Below are 18,954 nucleotides of genomic sequence, written 5' to 3'. Positions count from 1 at the left end.
CTTCTCTTCACTGTCCTCAGAGTAACTATTGACTTTTCTCCCTAGATGCTTTCTTTGAGACCTTCCAAATTCTAATGGTTCAAAGACCAAAGATAACTGGAACCAAAATCTATAGCTTTTCTCTCTGTTGTAGTATGTTTCCTCCATTAATTTCTGATGGTTTTAAACACATAACAACTAGAGAATGTTTTACAACAGTATTAGGGAAAGAAATGTGCCTAGGGGAAATAAAAAGGAATGTATACATTCTTGTTATCTATATTATTAAATTATTACTAAAACATGTTATGTATTATTATACACTTGACCCTTATACAACATGAGGGCCTGGGATGCCAGCCACCTGCTCAAAAATCTGCATGTAACTTCTGACTCCCCCAAACTTAACTACTCATAGCCTACTGTTAAGTGGAAGCCTTACCAATAACATAAAGAGTTGATTAGCACATATTTTGTCTTATATGTCTACCTACTGTGTTCTTACAATAAAATTAGCCAGAGAGAAGAAACTGTTAAGAAAACCATAAGCAAGAGAAATACATTCATAGTACTGTACTGTGAATACGTTCACAAAAATCCACATGTAAGTGGATTTATGCGCTTGGGTTCAAACCTGTGTTGTTAAAGGATCTGTGTGTATATATATATATATATATATATATATATATATATATATATATATAAATAAAATAGATACTCATGTATTAGTTTAAAAAATAGTACATCGACGGTAACTTTGACATTCCGAGGCCTTCCCCTATTACATCATACTTCCCTGTGGGTTTTACTGTGTTTGTGTCCACAAGCAATATGATACCTAGTTTATATGATGTCTAGCGTTGCATGCATATGAGCTTTAGATAGTTTTAACACACACACACACACACACACACACACACACACACGCATTTTGACTAATATAGTAGTGGTTCATTCATTCTTGTTGCTGTGAGTACATTCACTTGAATACTCTACCATTTATCTATTCCCCTGATGGTGGACATTTGTCTTCTAATATTTTTTATTTTACAGACAACATAGCCATAGATCTTGTTGGACATGTCTCTAGTGAATGTAAGCAGTAGTATCTCGGTGGCGGAGACCTAGTTGGGAGGCAATTATTCAGTTTATGTAGCCATTAAATTACTTTTCAAAGTAAAGATACATTCACATCTTTACCACATGTGATATTACCAGAATTTTTAAACTTCTGCCTGTTTGATAGGTATCTTACTGTGTTTTTAATTTGCATGTTCTTGATTACTAATATAATTGAGAATCTTTTTAAAAAATTTTTTAATGTTTTATTTATTTCTGAGAGACAGTACAAGCGGGGGAGGGGTAGACACACACATGCACACACACACGCACACACACACATGCACACATGGACTCGGAAGCGGGCTCCAGCCTCCGAGCTGTCAGCCCAGAGCCTGATGTGGGGCTCAAAATTACAAAGCATGAGATCATGACCTGAGCCGAAGTCGGATGCTTAACCCACTGAGCCACCCAGGTGCCCCTATAATTGAGAATCTTTCTTATATTTATGCGCCTTTCATGTTTCCTCTTCCTTGAAGTGAATTTTTTTTGCTTGTTTTCTATTAGCTTCTTTATCTCGATGTAATTGCTTCATAGAATTTCTTTGTATTTTGGCCCTTAATCTTTTGATACTTAACTGTTTTACAGTTATCTCCTTCCAAATTTTACCTCATCTTTTCACATTTTTATGAGTTTTTGATGGATACGAATTTAAATTTTATTGTAGCTTAATTTATAAATCTTCCTCCTTGTGATCTGTGGCAATTTTTGTGCACGCATCTTGTTTAAGAAATTCTTCTTTTCCTTGAGGTCATGAAGGTATTCCCCTATATCTTCTCTAAAAGTTTTGAGTTTTTAAATTTTCTTCTAAGCATTTGGTTATTTTTACACTTGAGTCTTAATCCAGCTAGAAGTAACTTTGGGTATGGGATGAAGTATGGATCCATTTTTTTTTCTATCCGATGACCGGTATGTTAATACTCCATCCCTCTCCCATTGAGGCATTGCCACTTCTTACCTATATTAAGGATTCACATGTACAGTCTCTGTTCTCTTCCATTGGTCAGTCTGTCCCTGTGTCAATAGCATTCTGTTTTAATTATAGTCTTAGTTTTATAATGAGTCTTAATTTCTGATAGAGCTTGCTTTCTTTTTTCTCCACCTTGCTTTAATAATAAACTCCTGACTAGGTTTGGCCCTTTGTTTTTTGTTTTTTTGGTTTTTTTGGCCTTTTCTACATAATTTTACATAAATTTTACATAAATTCTACATAAATTTTATTATTATTATTTTTTTAAGTAATCTCTACCCCCAACATGAGCTTGAACTGAGGACCCTGAGATCAAGAGTCACATATTCAACCGAGCCAGCCAGATATCCTTTCTATTACATAAATATTAGAATTCATTTAAATTGGGGGCATCTAGGTGGCTCCGTTGTTAAGCATCCGACTTGGCTCATGTCATGATCTCACAGTTCACGAGTTCAAGCCCTGCATTGGGCTCTGTGCTGTCAGCTCAGAGCCTGGAGCCTGCTTCTGATTCTGTGTCTCCCTCTCTCTCTGCCCCTCCCCATCTCACATTATTTCTCTCCCTCTCAAATAACATAAACATTAGAAAAATTAAAAAAATTCATTTAAATTGTATGTGAGGGGCAGGGGCTCAGTCTGTTGAGCATCGGACTCTTGATTTCCACTCAGGTCATGATTCCAGGGTCATGGGATGGATCCATGGTCAGCGTGAAGCCTGCTTAAGATTCTCTCTCTGTCCCGCCATCTGCCTTCTCCTCTGCTTACACTTTGTCTCTCTCTTAAATAAGTAAATAAATAAGGATAAAAGCGTTTGTTTGGAAATGTATTAATAATAATTAATTAGATTAATTTGGGAAGAAATTACATCTGTACAATATTAAGCATCCCTAGTCATGAATATATTTCTCCATTTATTGGTATCATCCTTAATGCCTTCCACCAAAATTTAAATTTTTGCTTTAAGGTCCTGTGTATCTTTTGCTGGATTTATTACTAAGCAACTTAATTTTCACTAACTTCTAAAAGTTACATTTTAAAACTCTTTGTGGCTGGTATATAGAAATGAAATTGATTTTTGTTTGCTGACCCTATGTGCAGGGACCATGCTGATTCTTGTTGTTTCTAATAATCTGTGAAATCTTTCAGGCTTTCTACATAGTCACCTGCAAATAATGGCAGTTCTCAATCTGTCTTCTCAATCTGTATAACATTTACTTTTCTTACGTTACTGTGTTGACTTAACTGAAAATTTCAGTACCATGTTGGACATCACTGGAATTTCTGATTTAAGAGGAATGCTTCCAACAGCTCTAACATTTGCCACTACATGTTGGCCCTAGGTTTTGGTTCATGCCCTTTATTGAGTTAATGAAACTTCCTTTTATATACATACGTCTATTTTGCTAGATTTTCTTTTTTAATAAAGATAAGGCTTAGAATTTATCAAATGCAAATGTATATGGCGATAATACCTTCGTGTACTTTTTTTTTTTTTTAACATACTGAATTAGGTAGATTTTCTCCTGTAAAACCAAGTTTGCCGTCCTGAGGTAACTTGATCTGATCTATGTCCTAACCCATGACTCGGCGCTCCACAAATCCTGAACTCCCTGTACTGTGGATACCTGCCCCTCTATAGTAGACCCACCCGCTTCAAGGATTGGGTGTTCAACCAAGTTATTTTAATCTCATGGCTCCACCTGGTGGCAAATTTAGAAATTTCTGACTTGATCTCTTTTAATTTTTTAATTTTATTAAAGCAATTCTTTAAATGTTTATTCTTGAGAGAGAGAGAGAGAGAGAGAGAGAGAGAGAGAGAGAGCTTATGAGCGGGGGAGGGGCAGGGAGAGAGGAAGACGCAGAATCCGAAGCAGGCTCCAGGCTCTGAGCTGTCAGCACAGAGCCCCACGCGGGGCTCACACTAACAAACCAGCAGATCATGACCTGACCTGAAGTCAGATGCTTAACCGACTGAGCCACCCAGGTGCCCCGCTTTTGTTACTTTTTAGGGAAATGTATGGGTGGTTTCTTCTGTGATCACTGACACCTGTCATTTAATCTAATTCTGTTTCTTCCTTGTACCTTACATTTATCCCATTTACTCCCCTGTCATTCTTTCACTTCCAAATTTCCTCAATATACTCATGCAAATCATTCTTTTTTTCCTTCCTTTGTTTTCTTCTTTTCCTTCCTTCCAGTCTCTCCTTTCATTCTTTTATGAGTGTAAATGTACCTCAGTTGTGGTTAACCATGGTTAAAGTAGTGCTGGGAACTAAGGGAAAAAATACAGGACGTATCTTTTAATGAAATCTGAGACAATCAAGTACCAGCCCTGCTAACCTTCAGAGTCCTTGAAAACACTTCAAGTTCCCTTTGAAATGTTCTCAGGTTCCAGGTACTCCTTAATCACCTAATTAATCCTGCCCAGTTTAACCTCAAGCTCAAGTATTACAGAAAAATTTTAAGACTTTTAATAAGTTTCATGGTTTCTGTGTTCCTTTATTACTAGCTTTGACAAATAAGGGATTTCTACTGTCTTTGACTACAAAGCCTCAGGTTTTCATTGTGGCTTACACTGCCTGGAAACAACTACCACTGATATCGTGCTGTCCATGGGAAAGAGCTCACCACAGATGCCCTTCCGGTACATAACTGATGTATAAGATAGAGATTGCCAGTAACTACACTTCTACCTGCTTGAACCACAGCATAGAACATACTGTGAGCAGTGTTCTCCCCAGTCCGAGAACTCGGGCGTGGATAAGCTTGGCTGGTTTCGTGATTTCTCTGTAGAATTTACTGTGACTTCATTTTTGGTGTCTCTAAGGGCTATCCCTGAGAATGGAAGGTGAGTCAGCTGCAGGAGACAGACCAGAGAAAGTAGGGCTGGAATCGATCTCTTTAACCTCTGCAATGCCAACATGGACACAGAAGAGGTTTTTATTTCTCGTTTGTCTTAATCCACCCCGGTCTTCTAGCAGGCAGGCACAGTCTGTTGAGAATTTGCTTCTTCAAAGACATATTGATTTCAAAGGAGGTCTGTGAGTCTGCTTCGTGGCCAAAGGACATTTTAGTAGTGCCTAGATTAATCACTAGAGAACCTCAAATCAAATATAAAATCTGATCAGTGTTATTTTAACACTTTGGGATCCATTATTCTCGTGAAACCGATTTATTTGTGTGGAGTTGCTACAACCATTAGAATTCTAGCATCCATTTGAAAGGGAGATGTCACCTGATTCTTATTTCCACATTGTAACAGTGGAGATTCAAGACTGGATTGGAAAAAAAAAAAGTTTAAAATTAGGAAGAAGATTGCTTTGGCACTTTGGTTGCCCAGGAGGCCCTGCCCAATCCAGGGTGACAAGGGTACTTTTGTCATTCTGTACTATTTGACTTCCTTCTGGGTTCTTTTGCTAAGTGCTTCCTAACCCCTGATGTCTCTTTTGAAAGGTGGGGACCCAAACTGTATGCACTGTTCCAGATGCGTTCTTGTCAAAGCAGTATAAAGCAGATGTAACAGGAAGAAGGCTCCCTCCCTCGCTAGGTAAGTACAAATGGCGGCCATGGCCAGGGCCAGCCCACCTTTCCATGACACCTGCCATGCCCGCCCCTTGGCTGGACCCCATAAGACCCAAATCTGTTCACCCACAGCCTGGAACCATTAATCTAGTGGAGTGAATCCCCAAAGGAGGTCACCTGGAGAAACCCCTACAGTCACACCATCTAGTTCCACCCCCTGAAGGTTCTTTCTCCCTTGTTTGCATCTCTTGGGCTCTTTGCCAGTCAAGCACATCTTCCTCCAGTTTAACAGTTTTGACGTTGGATAAGATGAGACTTTGTCCGTAATCTATGTGCGCTGATGGGACAGGCTGCTTTAGACTGTTCTCTTTTGTGATGTGGAGTATTGCAGCGCAAGCTCACGCAGATGATGCCGTGTGCTGCTGGGAATTCAGAAATACTGAAAAATGAAGGGCTGTCCATATATAATGAATAGAAGAGATCCAGAATCGGTTCAGCAGCCAGGTTCGTGTTCTGCAATGATCTCAATTTGGAAACATTTAAAAGTCCTTGACCAACACGGTTACCTTGAAACAGGTTGTTTTAAAATTCTTTAATTTCTCTGGCGGAGACTGTTAAGACCCTTCCCATTTCTTTTTTTTTTTTTTTTCTTAATTTTTTTTTAACATTTATTTATTTTTGAGAGTGAGAGAGACAGAGCACGAGCGGGGGAGGAGCACGGAGAGAGGGAGACGCAGAATCCGAAGCAGGCTCCAGGCTCCGAGCTGTCAGCACAGAGCCCGACGCGGGGCTCGAACTCACAAACCGTGAGATCATGACCTGGGCCGAAGTCGGACACTCAACCGACTGAGCCACCCAGGCGCCCCTAGATTTTTTTTTTTTAAATGAGATTTAAAAAATGGTCATATAAGTTCGACCCAGGTCCAGAATTTTTAGAAATGATGTGCTTTGTTGGCCTAGGATTTTGGATTGCTTCAAAATGAGTTTAAGGTCGTCCAAGAAGCTCGGACGTTCTGTGACATCACCCAAATGTTTCCAGTGTTTCAACGTCCACTGGAAAGGCTTGTGGCACATGCATCATTGTTTTGAAAGTGGTGTAGGTGCTTGTAAATTCATAGAGTCCCAGTTAGTCCTATTCCTGATTCCTGGGATTTGAGCTAAAATCCCCACTTCACACATGCTCTTACGTCCTAGCGAAAGCCACAGACAGTTCTCTTTCTGGCTACTCCTCTTTAAACCGTTGCTTCCAATGCAGGGACTTACGTAAGTCTTTCCATCTTGTTTGCCGATGGGCAAAAGCCCCCCAAGTTAAGATGTACCTGATGATTTGCGACTGTCCCCTCACCGGTTGTCATCCGTTAACGTTTTTGCTTTTTTTGAGCAAATCCTTTGAGCGAGTTTAACTGTGTGCTCTTGTCGTCAGGAGCAGGAAGAGAAGGTTTCTGCATGAGTCACCGGGAAAGTCAAGATCAAATGACAGAGTTCTGAATTATCCCGAGATGAATTTATTAAAGGATCAAAGGAGTTGGCAATCGCCACATCCTTCAGCTTGAGATGTCACAGAGTTGGCGGCCTTGGAAAAGTGCCGGGGCCTCTGTGGCTGATGTCGTGGACCCAGGAGAAGGGATAGGGACTCGCGAGTGGTCTTCTGCTCCTTCTGCTGCTGTCCTTAGGGCGTCCCAGCAGAAATCTCACGCGGTCTTTGTTGTGGCCAGCCCGTGGCCTTACGGGGAGGAGGAATCAGAGGTTCACGTACAAGTCACAGTCACAGACAAGTGAGAACTGGCTGGTTTCTTCAGGGACAGAGGCCCCATGGACACAGGTGCCAGGGGGCCAAATTGCCCATCGCTCCCCAAAGCCTCTGGCGGTCTGGGGTGTCCGGACTCCCAGACTTCTTGCTCTCATCCTCCAGGCCTTGTCCTTTGTCTGAGGGGCTAGGTTGACTGTGGCCTGGGAGGCCGGGTGAGACCCGATCTGAAGACCCTCATGCCGGACCCTCGAGGGGGAGGTGGCCTGAGGTGTAGAAGGCAGAGCTGGTGTAGGGAATGTGAGCTCACCCCTTGGGCACACCTGTCCCCCCACCCCACCCCCAGCCTGCTCCTCTTGCTCTCCCGTGATTCACGTCACGAAGGTGTTCGTACCTGTGACACGAGTGGTCTCAGACCCACCCCTCGCAGTGCTGGGTCTGAACGTGGCGAGATCCGCTCCGTTAGATTCCCTCTGAGATGGGAACGGTAGCAGGGCTGCGGTCGGAGCCACCTGCCTTCTGGTCGTCCCAGAACAGCCTGTATTCACCGCACGGCTTCAGGAGCGCTCCCCCCCCCCCCCCCCATAATTCAGCAGCACACTCCACCGTAGCTAAGTGTCCCCTACGAAATGTGGGAGGAGGTCCAGGTCCGAGGCCTCACCAGCTCTGCGATGCCAATATGCAGGTGTAGCCCAGTCCTTTCTCTCCTGACTTTCCTGTTCCCTCCCTGTCTTCGTGCAGGTCCCTGGCATCTGACACACGGCGAGCTGTAGGATGAGGACATACCAAGCCGTGCCTGATGTTCTGAATGTGTCTGTCCCCCCCGAACCCTGAACCTCAGCTGGAACCGGATGGACAAGAATTCCCCCCACCAAGGGCTCTTTCGCCGATGGTTCTCTTCACGGCTCAGTTTACTGTTGGTTTTCCCTCGCTCGCTGTTCTGTCTCTCTCCAAATCTCTCCTGGTTGCCTTTCCTAGGGACAGACCTTAGGAAGCTGGGCCGGGACTTGGGAATTTGTGCATTGCGCCCTGTGGCCCCAAGCATCCGCCTCGTCCTGTCTTCAAGGCACTGCCCCCTCAAGAGATGCCTGAAGGCATCGGCTTCTGAGAACCCGCTTTTTTTTTTTTTTCTGCATGTCTAGCTTGTAAGGAGGGATATATGGAGAGCATTTCCTAGAATTTTCCACTTTTTCACAAAACGTATGTGACTTATTTTTGGCTTCGAACTGAGAGCAAACGTCGTGGCATACCGCTCCGTTTACTTGTGCACATCTGTGGAGTCTGGAGAAATCGACGCTACATTCCCTCTCCTGTCTGGGCTGTTTGTATAATTGTATATAAATGTAGCAATAAACATATTCTAACATCAGCCTAGGGCGCCTGATTCTGCACCCTCGTGGTAGGCAATGTATAAATAGCGTGTTCTCAAGGAATTGCCCTGCTGACCGGCACCACCCGCCTGCCCCGTCCTCGTCCGCCGCGATTTCACAGAGTGTCAGTTTGGAGTTGGCCAGTGTTGGGCGAAAGAAGCCTGAGGAGTGTGGGGGCAGAGCTGGGATGTGACGCGGCATTATTAATTCACCAAGGGGCACTATGTCTGACACTCTGGGGTGGCTCAGATGTCCCAGGGCTGAAGCTCAGAGGATTGGGTGACAGTGTGCCTTCTGAGCCATTTTAACAGTGGCTCTGAAGTCCTCCAAGAACGAAATGTGTTACAATCACCCGGCAGGCACCCGCAGCCACAGTTACCTCTTAAAGATTTCCAGAAAAAAAAAAAAAAAAGGCAAAATACGCCAACATGATGCTGAATTTTCCACCTGTCCCCGATGTTCTTCAAGGGTAAGGAGTCGAGCCGTTTAAGCAAATGTCCTCCTAACGGGGACAGACCCCTAAGCAAATAACCTTTCGATTTGGCGGGGATCCTGCCGTCGGTCTCATGCCAAGGAGGATTTGTTTCCAAACTGGTCTCATAATTCGCTTGAAACCTTTGGTCATCAGGCATTTTTGCAACTGAAAAGAGAATCACATACTTTGTTGTGGTTTCTCATCAGGTTGCTGTCTTTCAGGCTCCTCCTCGATTGGAAGAGGAAGCTGGCGCACAAGTTTTCTGCCCCCGGGACGTAGTAGATCTGGAAGTCGGGTGTCCCATGCCAGCGTTTGAAAGACGGCTCCGTAAAGTGTGTGTTTCTTCTGAGATGGAGAATAAGAGAGGGCAAGCGAGCGGGGCAGGGGCAGAGACAGGGGGAGAGAGAGAGTCCCAAGCAGGCTCCATGCTGTCAGCGCAGAGCTCCGTGCAGGGCTCCAACTCACCCACCGTGAGATCATGACCTGAGCCGAAATCCAGGGTAGGTCACTCAACCGACGGAGCCACCCAGGCGCCCCCTCAAGACTGCTTTTTACGTATTAGAGCAGCGTAGACTGGAGGGCCCGAGGAAATCACGTGGTCGAGCCCTTCGAGCCACTGATTCATAACCAGGAAGGTGCCGGGTCTGTGAATTCACCTTCCGGCAACCTTCACCTCCAACTCCCCGCGGTACTCCCACACAGACATTTTCCACCCATGGTCTAGCCATGGCTTGTGATATGGGGGGACGTTATCTAAAAACATAGGTGACAAATTATCATTTGCTTCTGTCGACGGTGTCATAACAGATAAGCCCAATTATAGACACGGCCGCGTAAGCTTGTTTATGGAGCTGTGGAGGAGGGAGAAGTGGTCTTCACCTGTGGTCTTAAACCTGGGCACCGGTCCGTCTCTGCCTCCGACTGGGAGTCAGGGCCTGGATGTTTCTCCCCCGCTCTGTGCCTCTGATGGGCCTGCTGGGAGATGAGGTGTTGGGACTGAATGATTTCCGGGATCCTTTCTGTTCTTTGAGTCTCTCCTCCTCTGGCCAAGGGAAGGGAGTAGCCAACCTTCAGTGCAGCCACGAAAGGTCACGAGAGGGCAAAAATGGGCAACGGAGAGGCAGGAGAGTTAGGAAGGTGGCTTACATCCAGAGAGGGACAACTGCATTAAGGCAACGGCAAGTCAAAGCACTGCCTCTCCAGCGGGGAGGAAAGAGGGACTCAGCTCTCACTTTCCACGTGCCATCGGCTGGTCCCTTCTCGAGCTGTTTTTTTTTTTTTTTTTAATTTTTTTTAACGTTTTATTTATTTTTGAGACAGGGAGAGACAGGGCATGAACAGGGGAGGGTCAGAGAGAGGGAGACACAGAATCTGAAACAGGCTCCAGGTTCTGAGCTGTCAGCACAGAGCCCGATGCGGGGCTTGAACCCACAAACCGCGAGATCATGACCTGAGCCAAAGTTGGCCGCTTAACTGACTGAACCACCCAGGCGCCCCTCGAGCTGTCTTTTGCAGAGGACAGAAAGGCTAAACTGACCCTGAATTGGGACAGATGAGTGAGAAGCTGAAGCCTCAGACCAAGAAGCCACCCCACCAGAAGTGCTCCCCTTGACCTTGGAAAGCAACTTCAGTCCCCATCAGGCAAAACCGACAGGGGCATAGCAACCAAAAGAGAGAAAAGCTGGGGAGCGGGGTGGCTCAGTGGGTTAAGCGTCTGTCTTCAGCTCAGGTCATGATCTCGGGTTCGTAGTCTGTGGGTTCGAGCCCCGCATTGGGCTCTGTGCTGACAGCCTGGAGCCTGCTTCAGATCTCTGTCTCTCTCTGCCCCTCCCCTGCTTGCACTGTCTCTGTCTCTCTCAAAAATAAACAGTAAAAAAAAAAAATTCAAAAGGGAAAAAGGTGGTCACTTCCGGTCACTAATCACCCACAGCAGCACGTGTGAAGGAACACACGGGTGGGGGCACCTCCCTCCTCCAGCTTCCACGAGTCGCTCTTCCGCCCCTGGCCCACCCGCCCCCTTTCTGAGCAGGTGGGAGCGGTTGCCGGGCTGGTGAGTGTGCAGAGGAGGCGGTGCCCAGGGCTAGCCTCGCCTTGACCCGTGGGGACGCCCGTGGGGACCTGGCTGTCTGCTGGAGGCACCGGGTGCGGCCCGCTCCTCCTCCCGCTAGAGGCAGGTGGGCCCCCACACGTGCGCGTTGTCACCTGAACAGCCATTGGAGTCACCTGGAGGGTTTGTTAAAACACCCACTCGGCTCCGCTCCCAGGGTTTCTGATTCAGGGCGAGGCGTGCGGCTGGAGCGTTTGTGTCTCTAGAAAATTCCCAGCTGAGGCTGCCCGTGGCTGCTGGGCTGGGGACCGTGTCTCTGGACGCGGGGAGAAGGAGACCCGTTGACTGGCCCCCACATTCTCCCCAACTGCATGTTCACGTTCGCAAGGCCGGCTGAGTCAGCGGCGTGTCCTCGGCTAGGCCGAGGCCAGCGAAGCTTCTCAGGTCTGGGTGAGCAGCTGCAGACACCCACCGCCTCCTGGAGCCGCGGCCTTGGGGAGCGACAGACCCTTACGAATTAGACTCACTTCTCTTCCACGCAGAACACGCGTCGGATCAATGCCGGCCACAAACCGGCCCCGAAACGCCGGGTCCGAAACAGAATCGGAGACACCTGCGCGCTTGGCTGCCCTTGATGCAACCTCGTTAGGGCACCTGCGCACACGGACGGGGCACTGGGCTCCTGGGCGAGGCGGGGGCTGGTTTCAGAAAACCCCGCGGCCTGACACGAGGTACCAGCACCGGCGTGTTCGTGGACAGTGTGAGGCACCTTCACACCCTGGACCCACCAGAAGCCAGCCCAGAAGCAGAACACGTGTCCCCCACGGTCTCCCGGTTTTTCTCAGCTCCTAGACCCTCCTGCAGGTGAGTGCTGCCCCCAGTCCTCACGGGGGAGGATTCTGAAAAATCGCTTTCCCCCAACCTGTCGCGTTGCCTTGCCGGGTGGCTGGCCTCCCTCTGTGCCCTGCGGGTGCCTGCTCGCCCACACAGTACGGCCCTTCCAGCACAGCCAGGCTCCTGGTCGGCCACCAGCAGCCAGACTTCCCTCCTTCCTTCAGGCCCCCCCACCCCACCCCATCAGAAGGGTTTTCCCTTCTCCCTTCTGCCCATTTCTGTGAGTCACAGCGGCGAGGCCCTGGCATGGACCCCGACCACACCTCAGGGGCTCACCCCTTGCTCTGCGTGCGTTTGGGCTGTTCTGTTCCTCACAGTTCTGGGGGGACCTGCTGTCCCTGTGCCACACAGAACGTGTGGTTTCTCAGGTGCCGTCACAGGGGGACAGAGACTGGAAAAGCCAGCACGGGCTTTGCACCACCTTGGGGACCAGGAATGACACTCTTGTCCTGTCTCACTGGTCAGAACTAGTGACTTTTCTTCCCTTTCTTTCATGTTTGTTCATTTTTCAGAGACACAAATTGAGGGAGCGGGGGAGGGGCAGAGAGAGAGGGGGACACAGAACCAAAAGCGGGCTCCAGGCTCCGAGCTCTCAGCACGGAGCCCCATGCGGGGCTCGAACCCACGAACCGTGACATCGTGACCTGAGCCGCAGTCACCGGCTTCATTCACTGAGCCACCCAGGGGCCCAGGCACGCCTCATTCTTAGGACCAGACTGTGTCCCCCTGTGCCCTGGGGCTCTCCCGTGCTCCCTTTCCTCGGCCTTCTCCTTCAGCGTTTATATTGGGTACAGCACTGCTTTCCACCGGGGTGATTTTGACCCCCCGCCGCTGCCGCCCCAGGGACTTTGACATGGTGGGGGCACATCTTCCAGTCTTAGGACCTGCGGTCTGTCGGGCACTGGTGTCTCGTGGGCAGGAACCAGATGCCAGCAAGCATCCTGCAGGGCGCGGGGCACCGGGCGTCCCGCCTCCCCTCCCCCCCCCCCCCCCCGCCGTGTCCGTGGTGGCGGGACTGGGAACCCCACTGCCCACGGCGCCCCTGGTGCGCAGGGGTTGCGCTACTGCCCCCCACGCCGCGTCTGCGTGGGGAGACGGCACCGAGCACCGTGGCCGCAGCCGGCCTGCGGCCTGAGCCCTGGCCCTCGAGGGGGCCCGGCGACCTGCAGGAGCGGGCAGGCCGTGGGGACGGCGGCCAGGAAGGAGGGGGGCCTGAGCGGCGAGCGCCGGCGCCCCGGCAGCCGCGGGGGAGTGGGGTTCTCGGGGTTCTTCCCCCGGCAGCTCCTCGCCCGCCCACGGGCGCGCCGGCCCCCCGCGCCTCTGCGCGTGCCGTTCGTGCCGGGGCGGTGGCGAGACCGAAGGAAGGGCCGCCAACCTCAGCGGCTGTGAGCCCTTCCTCGCCCCTGGCCTCGCGGGAGGCTGGGCCGCTGGGGCCTGAAACGAGCTCCGCGCGAGGGCCGACTCGATCGCTTTGCGCTGGGTGGCTTCGGGCAACTTGGTTAACCTCTAGGAGGGGCCGAGAGTGCCGGGGCCGCGCTAAGACGGAGCGCTTGGACCCACATGTGAAGAGCTGACTCTAGGGTGTGTGCTGAGCCCGAGGTGACTAAAAATCTCCGGGAGCAAGAGCCGCCTCTTTCTCTAGGCCGCGGCTGCTGTGGACGGCAAAGCTGACGACCGTCCCGGTGCCCTGCTGAGCGCCACCTGAGTGTGTGGTCACCCGGCCCGGGACGTCTGCCTTTCCCTGCCCCGTCGGGATGCTGACTGTGCCTGTTGTCATCTCTGGGGACACCTCCTCATTCGTACATCAGAACACGAGGGCCCCATCCTAGCCAAGGCCTGAGGCTCTTTGGCCCAGTCCCCTCTGGGCCGTGCGCGTCTTGTCCCCCGAGGATGAGGTGGTGGGGGCTCCAGGAGCGCGTGGCTTTTGAGGAGAGTTAGGACCCAGCCCCCAGACCTCCAGTGTGTGCAGGTGTGCGTAGCCGGGACCTCGGCCACCTCTAGACACGTTTTAAGGTGACGCCTGGAATGTGGCAACAGAGGCACTTGGTTCGTCATGTGTGCACTGAGCATCAAATAGATGAAGCCTCTGCCTCCGGGGAGTCTCTATTCCAGGACAGGGAGATGGGCAATAAACAAGGCACATGTTAAGTCAGACGGTGATAATTGCTCTGGAGAATCTGGGCGCCCGGGGACTATTGATAACACAATTGCTGGGACACTTATTACTGAAGTGGAGCTCCTAGACATGATACTGTCATAATTACCAGCTGTCAGTATGAAATGTTACAATGTGCCGAAGATGTTCCCTAGTGTGCTTTGCATCGCCCTTACTTTTACAACTGAAAGTATGAACCTCTTCATCCCCCTCACCTATTTAGTTAATCCCATCGTAACACCCCTGGCCTAGCAACTATGGTTTGTTTTCTGTGTTGAGAAGTCGATTTGTGTTGGTTTGTTTTGTTGTTTAGATTCCACACACACGTGTCCTCTTCTGGCATTTGTCTATTTCTGGGTGACCAATTTCACTTAGCCTAACACCCTCTAGGTCCATGTATGTTGTGGAAAAAGGCAAGAACATAACCTTCTTCGTGGCTGAGTACTATTCCACGATCCATCTATCACTGCTTTTTAACTATTTATCAGTGATCGCCGACTGCTTCCCTAACTGTGAAATGTAAATAATGATACAGTAAACATAGAATGATACATATATAATTTTTAATTCGTATTTTTGTTATGTTTGGTAAATACACATTAGTAAAGTTACTGCATGATGTAGGATTTCAGTGTTTAATTTTTTGAGGAATCTCCATGCTATTTTCTCTGGTGACTCCACCAGTTGGTGTTCCCACCCCCAGGGCACTGTGGTTCTGGGCCAACACTCGTTAATTCTTCCACTGTCGACACTAGCCATTCTGACACCTTGTAGTTTTCTATTGCATTTCCCTGCTAATGAGTGATGTCGAGCATCTTTTCGTGAGTCTTCTTTGGAAAACTGTGTGTTCAGGCCGTCTGCCTGATTTTCCATCAGACGTTTATTCATTGGTTGGTATTAGTCCTTGATAGAAATTTTGGATATTAGGTCCTCATGGGATGTGTCATTGGCAAACTTCTCCCATTCAGTAGGATGCCTTTTCATTTGATTGGTGACTTCCTTCACTGTGCAAAAGCTTTCTATCTTGGTGTAGTCCCAATTATTTACTTTTGCTTTAGTGTTTATTTTTATTTGGCCTGAGGCAATATGTCTAGGAAAATGTTGCTGGGCCAGTGTCCAAGAGATCACTGCCTGTGTTTTCTTCTAGGAGTGTTAGGGTTTCAGGTCCGACATTTAGGTCTTCAATCCATAGTAGGCTTATTACTGTGCATGATGTGAGAGAGTGGTCCTATTTCCTTTCTTTGCACATAACTGTCCAGTTTTCCAAGCACCATTTATTGAAGAGCCTCTTTCCCCATTGTATGTTCTTGCCCCCTTTATCATAGGGTAATTGACCCTGAGTGTGGGTTTATTTTTGGGCTCTGGTTTCTGTTCCCTTGATGTACGTGTCCCTTTTTGCCCCAGTCACATCCTGTTTTGATTACTGTAGCTTTGCAGCAAACCTTGAAATCTGGGACTGTGACATCTCTAGCTTTGTTCTTCTTTCTCAAGGTTGCATTGGCTCTCTGGTGTTTCTTGTGGTTCCACGGGCATTTTAGGATCACTTGTTCTGTAACAAATATGACTGGTGTTTTGGTAGGGATGGCTTGGATCTGTAGGTTGCTTTTGGTAGGAAGGATCTTGGAACAATATTCTTCCATTCCGTAAGCATGGAATATCTTTGCGTTTGTGTCATCGTCAGTGTCCTTCATCTGTGTTTCCTAGATTGTGGAGTGTAGGTCTTGGACCGTCTCGGCTGAGGTGATGCCTAGGTATTTTGTTCTCTTGGTTGCAGTGGACATGAAATTGTTTCATGTGTCTGTCACTTGGTGATTAGTGTATAGAAACGCAAGAGATTTCTGTCTGTGAGTTTTGCATCCTGCCACATTCTTGAATGCACATCTTCTAATGGTCCTTTCGGAGGAGTCCTCAGGGTTTTCTAGGCAGAGTATCATGTCGTCTGCAAACAGTGGTGGTTTTGCTTCCTTGTCAACAATTTGGATGCTTCTCCTTTCTTCTCCTTGCGGGACTGCTGTGGCTGGGACTTGGAATATACCCCGGGTCAAAGTGGTGAAAGTGAAGATTGCCTTCTTGTTCTCTGGTTTTCACCCTCGAGTATGATGTCAGCTGTGTGTTTATCACATGTTCATTTTATGATGCTGAGGTATGTTTGCTCAAAACCCACTTTTTGGAGAGTTTTCACGATCAACTTACATGAGTGTTACCGTTGGTTTTTTGCATCTATTGAGACATTCACCTGATTGTTATCCTTCATTTTGTTAATGTGGTATATTATTTAGTTTTTAATATCACGCTTGTATTTCTCAGAGTAAATTCAAGTTGTTTGTCTTGAATGATGACTTTAATATGTTTCTGAACATAGTTCGCTGCTATTTTGTGGAGGTTTTTGCATATGTTTATCTGGCTTATTTGCCTATAGTTTCTTTCATTGTAAATGTCTTTGGTGTTGGTCTCCAGGTAATTTTCTTTTTTAAGAATGTGTTTGGAATCTTTTTTCCCCCCTAATTTTGGGAATAGCTTGATAATAGAAAATAATGCTTCTTGAATCTCTCATTGCAATCACTTTCTAATCCTTGTGTCTTGGGCTTTTATTTGTTGAGGTCTTTCATTACCTATTCAATTTCATTATTTTTCTATTCAGATTTTCCTTTTTTTTTTTTTTTTGAGAGAAAGAAAGAGAGCAAGTGAGTAGGGGAGGATCAGAGAGAGAAGAAGGAGAGAGAGAATCCTAAGCAGGCTCTGAGCTGTCAGCGCGGAGCCCGATGTGGGGCTTAAACTCGCAAACTGTGACATCATGACCTGAGCCAAAGTTAAGAGTTGGATGCTTATCCAACTGAGATACCCAAGTGCCCCCCATTTTTAATTTTTTTGAAGATTTTATTTTTGTAATTTGTTTGCTTTTTGTTACTGAATATTTTAACATACTTTTTTTTTTTTTTTTAGTTTCTTCTAATGGTTTCTGTGGTGTCATGTATTACTTTTGCTATTTTATTTCTGATTTTATTGATTTTTTTTTTCCATGAGTCTGGCTTTAGGTTTATCGATTTATTTACCTTTTCAAATAATCAGCTTTGGTTTTATTGATTTTTTTTTCTCAGTCTCTTCCTTCATTTATTTCAACTCTGAGGTTTGTTAGTTTTTCTAGAAACTAGATTTCTTTCTTTTTTCTAATTCATTTAGTTGTAATACTAAAAACAATTTTGTGATTTTTTTGTTGTTGTTGTTGTTCTTGATGTCTACTTGTAGCACTTTAATTTCCCTCTTGGAACTGCTTTTGGTGTGACTGCAAAATTTTGGGTCATTGTGTTTTCATTTTCATTTGTTTTCATGTGTTTTTTGATTTCTTGATGAATTTATCATTGTCCTATGGGTTGTTGACTACGTTGTCATTTGCCCATGATGGTTTTTATTTTTTTCCTTGTAACTGATTACTAGCTTTCATACTTGAGGTTTGAAAAGATGCATGCTATGATCTCTGTCTTGTTACATTTATTGAGACTTGCTTTATGATCTCACATGTGACCTGTATTGGAGAATGTTCCATGTATACTTGAAAACAATGTGTATTCTGTTGTGTTTTCATGGTTAATTCCATCTTATCTAATGGATCATTCAAAGATCCTGTTTTCTTTTTTTAAAAAATTTTAAATGTTTATTCACTTCTGAGAGAGAGAGAGAGAGAGAGAGAGGGAGGGAGGGAGGGAGGGAGGGAGAGGCAGAGTGCAAGCAGGGGAAGGGCAGAAAGGGGGAGACACAGAATCCCAAGCAGGCTCTAGGCTGTGAACTGTTAGCACAGAGCCTGACCAAGGGCTCGAACTCACAAACCATGAGATCATGACCTGAGCCAAAGTCAGACATTTAACCAATTGAGCCACCCAGACACCCCTTGTTTGTTCTTTCTTTCTTTTCTTTCTTCCTTTTCTTCCTTTTCTTTCTTTATTTTATCTCTTTCTTTTCTTTCTTTTCTTTCTTTTATTTTCTTTTCTTTCTTTTCTCTTTTCTTTTCTTCTTTCTTTCTGTCTGTCTGTCTGTCTTGTTCATTTAGACACAGGCAGACAGAGCATGAGTGGGGGTGGGCAGAGAGCTAGGACACAGAATCTGAAGCAGGATCCAGACTCTGAGCTGTCAGCACAGAGCCCATGTGGGGCTCGAACCCATGAATGGGGAGGTCATGACCTGAGCCGAAGTCAGATGCCCCTACTGTTTTCTTCTTAAAATTTTAATATTTTATTTAATTCAGTGGCCCAAATATTATTTCATTGTATAATCAAGACAAATGTATCAATTAAAAATATTTCCCATGTTCTATTTGAGTCTATTTCTGAACTTTCAAACCCTATTCCATTAACCTGTCTGCGGACCCTGTCAAAAGTACCACACTTGTGATACTGTAGATTTATATAGTATCTCCTGAGGTTGGGTAGTGATAATTCTTCCACTACTGGTGGACATTTTAATTTCTGTAACCAGAAAACTTTATTAGAGAAGATTAATTAGATCTATCCAAATATGCCCTGTGCCAATTTCTCAAATTCACTTTATTTTTTATTTTCTATCTCTAGTTTCATCTAGTGGAATCGTCCAGAATAGCTCATTACAAGTTCTGTCATGAAGCTATAGGACACCATTTACATATTTCAGTAATGAAATTCAAAACATAAGTTGATAACGAATTG

General features: G+C 46.6%; 1 protein-coding gene across 1 annotated transcript in view; it reads left to right on the top strand.

The window, feature by feature from the left end:
* RDX (radixin) overlaps positions 1-8,706 on the top strand; it is a 96,097-nt gene extending 87,391 nt beyond the window's left edge. Inside the window, exons 15-16 of the mRNA XM_043579275.1 lie at positions 5,522-5,615; positions 8,079-8,706. Coding sequence (XP_043435210.1) covers positions 5,522-5,588 — 67 coding nt within the window. The 3' untranslated portion in view covers positions 5,589-5,615; positions 8,079-8,706. The remainder of the gene's footprint in view (positions 1-5,521; positions 5,616-8,078) is intronic.
* The last annotated feature ends 10,248 nt before the right edge of the window (positions 8,707-18,954 follow it).

This window comes from Prionailurus bengalensis, chromosome D1, assembly GCF_016509475.1.
Source record: "Prionailurus bengalensis isolate Pbe53 chromosome D1, Fcat_Pben_1.1_paternal_pri, whole genome shotgun sequence".
Classification (NCBI taxonomy): Eukaryota; Metazoa; Chordata; class Mammalia; order Carnivora; family Felidae; genus Prionailurus; species Prionailurus bengalensis.
The sequence above is the reverse complement of the archived record's forward strand: the minus strand, read 5'-3'. Positions and strand labels throughout refer to the sequence as shown.